At 44.1% G+C, this 5,642-nt stretch overlaps 2 protein-coding genes across 2 annotated transcripts in view; one reads left to right on the plus strand and one right to left on the minus strand.

Annotated features, from left to right (window-relative positions):
- The window catches only part of T265_04737 (hypothetical protein), a gene marked incomplete at both ends in the record, with an annotated part of 44,066 nt that overhangs the window by 14,708 nt on the left and 23,716 nt on the right, over positions 1-5,642 (plus strand). The window lies entirely within an intron of this gene.
- Positions 5,165-5,642, minus strand: part of T265_04738 (hypothetical protein) — a gene marked incomplete at both ends in the record, with an annotated part of 12,689 nt that continues 12,211 nt past the window's right edge. The window contains one exon of the mRNA XM_009169551.1: positions 5,165-5,186. Coding sequence (XP_009167815.1) covers positions 5,165-5,186 — 22 coding nt within the window. The remainder of the gene's footprint in view (positions 5,187-5,642) is intronic.

Raw genomic sequence — 5,642 nt, forward strand, 5'->3', positions numbered from 1 at the left:
CCAACACTGACATTAACTCGCCTGTAGCCGAATGTAAACCACTGGGCGTCTCCACCTCCTCTCCCTCAATCCCAACGCAGTCTTTCAAAACTAACAGATCACCCTCTCCTCCACTTCACACCCCTTCAAAGCAAGCCGTGAAAAGTGGAGTTAAACGAAAGTTCTCAGGTTCCGTGGAGTCACTTGATTCCAGTAGTGGTCTTTCTTTTATGGAGTCCCTCATGGTAGGATCTTCCCCTCATCCTTCGTCACGCAAAAAATCAAAGAAAGCACAAGCGAAGTGCAACAGTTCACCTTCCTCAAATGGTCATGTCCAATTGCAATTTCAATCATCGTCCTTCAAAACACCACCAAAATTACCAGCAGCATTTACCGCCGAAGTTCTTTCCTCTTTGTCTGAAGACGTGGACCGACCAGATATTATTCGACCTTCCAATAGCCGTGAAAGTAAGTATTCTATTTATCGTCATTCTAACGTAACCAAGTCCCACTTTAGCGAAATGCACTCATTTGCAAACAAATTTGGTTTTGCGGGAGACTCACCTGAAACTCAGTTGAATTCCTCGTTTATGATGTTTTTAAGCAGCTTCCAGTAGAGTCTCTCACCAAACCAAATTTGTTTTTATTTCGATAATTTCGTGAAATATGGGTTCAAGAAGAACATGAGATTGACGAAAACTCAGTTAGTGAGCCTACCTGATGACCTCAAGAAAAGCGGAACCGGTCGTGGGTTGTCGAAGAATTTTTAGCAACTTTGTGAGTAGTGTATGGAGTCACCTTTTGTTTTTTTTCCACATTTTTGAGCCTTCTCATTGTATGCACAATACTTTTCCCTCAAAATCGCCGTAGGATTTCGAAGTATTGTTACATCGACGGGGGTCTTTTTACATAGGAGGGTTAGTGAAATTCTGGTTCTATCTCTTTGTTTCCGACAGCTTTTGGACTTGGACAGTGGAGTGCTTTCCTTCTCCAAACAGTTGGTTCCAGAAATTCAATACTTCGGCCTCGGGACTGCAACTAGCGGAGCGTCATGAACCTGTGTGATGGTCCCCACTCTCTATTGCGAATGGGCGCTTTTCCGAATAAAAATTAGAAATAGTAATTAATCATGACCGAAAAACAGTGATCATCCAAGCCATTACCTTCAGTGCACGGCCTCCCTTCCTGATATATCTAGTTAAGTGCCCACTGTCACTCCTGCATTCACACATCAACATTGTTAGCTTCTTCCTCTAATCCGCAGCTGTAACCACTGTACAACATGTACACGGTTTACAACTGACGATGGGGGTGTTCGAAAACTGTATCGGTACTGAGCTATCGTGCGCGGTTTGGCGAGATGTTGCAATTTTATCCTCAATCCGTATTGCAATTGTGGTGTTTTCCAGTAATTGGTACTAAGCCATATTACCAGTCGCGTAAAGTCGAGGAGAGCTCACTGACTCGGTTCAAACACTGAACATAGCATCAGTCTTCCAGAACGACCATCGACCAGTCAGCATGAGTTACTGGGATTTCTTGGTTCTTGTTGCGAAGCAAACTAGGAACTGTTTCAGGAGAGTGTCTCTTCGACGGAGATTGTAAAATTCAAACAACTGTCTTCTTTTATCTGTGTGGATGACGCCACTATATTCTTGCGTTTGTAGTCCTTAAAACATTGACATGCCCGCTGTTGATCAACTAGCGGTTGGTCTTTTCGCTAAGCTTGGCAATCGGCACACAATCGTTCCTTCACTATAATTTGGGAAGTACGCTGTTAGGGTTTTTTGAGTTTGTGTAATTTTGAAAAGAGCATTTGATGTTTCTAAGCTGATTGGTCGTTTAAAGTTTGGTTTCGATGTGTCCCGTTGCGGTCAGACTCACTTGATCGGTTCCTTGAAAATCGTCATTTCAATACTGTATTCCTTCGTCCCAGTCGGTCTGTTCGCCTTTCCTTTGTCTTGTGTCTCAATCGACTCTCTTCTTACCATTTGACTGATCAAGTGGATAGTTTTGGTTTGTGATATTTTTATATGATTAGTCTATTCGTGATTCCTGTTGCTTTTTAGTCTGTTTTTCTGAACTTGGCCAGTTCAGAAGACGCTGTACTGCTCAACACATTTTTTCGTTTTTTGCTGTTTAACCTTCTGATCCCCGTTCTGCTTGGTTATTGATACTGGTGATCTTGATTTCATCTGTTGAGTTTCTCACTCCCCTAATAACTTCTACTGGTTAATCCGGTGTCTTGTGCATTTCTGAGTTTGATAGGTTTCTTCCGTTTTAATAGGTTGGTAGATTAGTTCGGATCTAATGGGTTGGCGACTTCTCATTTGTCGCCCCCATGAGTTTTCCTTGTTTGTTCTTCTCTGGGCTAGCATATATCGCCGGGCTTTATTTGAATTTGTGTCTTTCTTGATCTTCGTGTATGTAGATGAGTTACGGTTGATCATGTTGTGTTGGTATTTATGCTTCTTTGTGGATGGCTTCCATCCTTCTTGTTCCGTGTAGTGTTTGTTTAAACTTGTCTATAGTTGTCCCTTTCGTTTAAATAGTGTTTTCCGAACTGGGTTTGTGGGTCTGTAGGCTATAGCTATTATATGCTATCGCAACACTTTAGCAATTACTTGATATATGTAAGTGGGATTTTTTGCGTTCTTCCTGTATTATCCAGTTGGTCGAGTTGCACTTATCCAAGGAAGATATTCGTACAAGACATCCAGTTAAAATTTCTCAGATAGTCGTTTTGTTGAATGACCTTGTGATGACGTTCTCTCTCTTTGATTGTGGGGTTGCGCGATATTACATTGCGTCTCGATCCGCTTGAACAGTGTCCGGATGCAACTTTGTTTGTGACAGCTTGAGTATCTACTATGGTCGCTAAGATTCTATTCCGTGTGAGTGAGTCGTTCCCCTTTATACCTCGGTTTGTAGGCATCCGTTTGGCAGTCTAGTGCTGAGTTTGTCCATCAGTGCCGATTTTTCCTCCACTGTTGAGTTTCGTGTCGTCGAAAATGTTGTTCAATGACCGATCAGTTTTTGCGACAAGGTCTAAGGTATCATCTACTTCGTGAAGAAGAAGTCATTTTGGCCGAAGCGGTTAGAGCGCGGATAACTAACCTGAAGGTCCGCGGTTCGAATCCGATCTCCGCCACTCGACTTCCCCTGTCTAGGCTTGGGCAACCTGGCAGTATCCCAGCCCTCGTGCTCCCTTCGGGTGGCATGGCAGCTAGGCACCGGGAGGGTGCTACAGCTGAACGCTCTCTCTATCAGCGTCTCCGCGATGAATCCCCAGGTTGACAAACAATCTTAGCTGATACAAATTTATGCAGATTTTTCGATCTGCTAAACAGTTAACTGGCCGTCTGAACGGCAGCAATCATTCATGTCGTAACATGAAAACAGAACATCTGATACGTAATCAAGCACTATTTGCAATGATTCTGGAATAGGCCTGTCGTGCTACGCAATTTTTGGTGCCGTTTCTGTCGACGCTTCCAACCCGCCATAGGTGATAAACCGACAATACTTGACAAAGTGAGTTTTGTAGCACCTACCAAAATAACGTTAATCACGTGACTACGGATTGCATTGGTCAGTCAATCAGACAAAAATGTGGCAACAAGTGCATTGCAGCTTGAGAGTTACATCGGAATACATAGGGTAGGTTTTCATTGACGAAACTTATCGGTCCTGCTCCGCAGTCAGCTATAACTTGGTGTATAGAGTGTGATTTGGTCCCAATAGGTTGGTATCCCTTAACTGAGGGTATTGATAACCCCTCCGCCACAATGTTTATCCGCCTCAGTGCCAACGAGTTCCCTCTGTAGGCCGGTTCCTTAGATGCAGTATAAGTCCAAGTGAAATACGGATGATACCTGTTTTGCTCCAAAGTCTTCCCACTCATCGACAACGTATCCTAGTGTAGATACCTGACACGCTCTTGTAAACGATGCTTGTATGGAATAAAACTGGGGATCAGTCTGCTCTATGTGCTAATCGGATTCTTATAAATGGCACGAAGAACTGGCTCCCTCGTGTTGAGTGAACAACGTTCATACGCTAATGAGCCGACAAATATGTTCCATGTCTCTACCCATCACCAGAGTATCATCTACGTGTAAGCAACAGTTGGCCATTTTCGATGGTCACTCCGTGAGTTGCCTCTCTACTGTTAGGCAGAATTCTGCACCAAAAACAACCGTACCGCTCGTACCCATATTAATCATTTATCATTTTTATCCTTGGGTCCCGGATTTTCTTTTCCAAAATTCCACATCGACTCTAGGGTAGACAACACCATTGTCCCCTACGGTTAGGCCAGTAAGTTTATCTCACATTATTTACTACCCGTCTCTACCATTAAAATGCATATGTCCTGAGGTTTGACGAGACCACTTCACTGAATCGATCAGAGCCTTCATTGTGTTCAGAAGCAAGTTGATTTTACTCTTAGTGACGCAGTGGACCACTTTTTGTCTGGTCGACTGACCTTTCTGATCCGTAGTCACGTGGTCAACTTTGTTTTGTAGGTGTTTGCGGCGGGGCGAGGTGGCTCAGTGGTCAGAGCGCGAATTTATCGACCGGAAGGCCCGTAGTTTGAACCTGACCTCTGCATCTCGGCTTCTCCTGTCTAGGCTTGGTCAACCTGGCAGTATCCCAGCCCTCGTGCTTCCTTCGGGTGGCATGGCAGATAGGCATCAAAAGGGTGTGGTAGCTGAAAGACTTTATTATTATTATTATTATTATTATTATTATTATTATTTGGTTGCGGGATTTGCAGATGGCTGATAATTGCTATGAAACTTGCTTTTTCCTAGTTGTTGGAGATGGGACTGACGAGGAAATACGATGTATCTCTCACTCTGCAGGTTCTCACATTTGTTTGAAGCGAAATACGTCTCTTCTGTTCAGCTGTCCAGTATGGCAGGAAGTTAAAGCTACGCAGTGAAGGCGACCACCATTAGCCGCGTGACATGCTCATATCTGTCAGGGTCAATAACCATTGGTTTGTCTTTTTGCGGTCCCCAACCTGAGCAGACAGCAGTTACGAACGCGATTGCTTTCATGCTTCGTTGCTAAGTCATACACTGACCACCCTGGGTCATGCTATGCAACACTAGGTGAAGGGGGCTCTGCGGGCAAGCAGCCCTCTGGTATCCGAGGTGGCTGGCCTAACAGGTGTGAACTATGCAATATAACCAGTTGATCTATAGAGAGGGGGAGACGGAGAAATACCATTTCAGCAAACCAGCTAACGTACTCCATCACTAGTGGTCTGTTGTTCCTACCAAACCCGTGCCTCTGATCCATAAAGCAAGGCCGATCGGACCGTGGCACTGCACACTTGACCTTTTGCAGCCAATTTGATATAAGACCGGTGCCACAAATGTCAGGTTGGAAAACGCTGTCACAAAGTATGTTGTCCAGTTTGACGCAGTACACACGTTGAAAGCTTTGATGTGAAACAGATCCATTGGATTTAGTAAGGGTTTATTTTGGTCCATTTCACTGGACACAGTCCAACGGTAAAAATAAATCAGAAAGACTTGGGTGAGGTACTTGTGAGGAGGGGTCAGTGAATGAAGAAATGTAATGGTGAATGGCACTTTCTGGTTGCCCAGGTTGAAGAATGGGTTTGATTGAGGTTTCTCACCTTTCCTTTT

This window comes from Opisthorchis viverrini (assembly GCF_000715545.1).
Source record: "Opisthorchis viverrini unplaced genomic scaffold opera_v5_79, whole genome shotgun sequence".
Taxonomy (NCBI): domain Eukaryota; kingdom Metazoa; phylum Platyhelminthes; class Trematoda; order Opisthorchiida; family Opisthorchiidae; genus Opisthorchis; species Opisthorchis viverrini.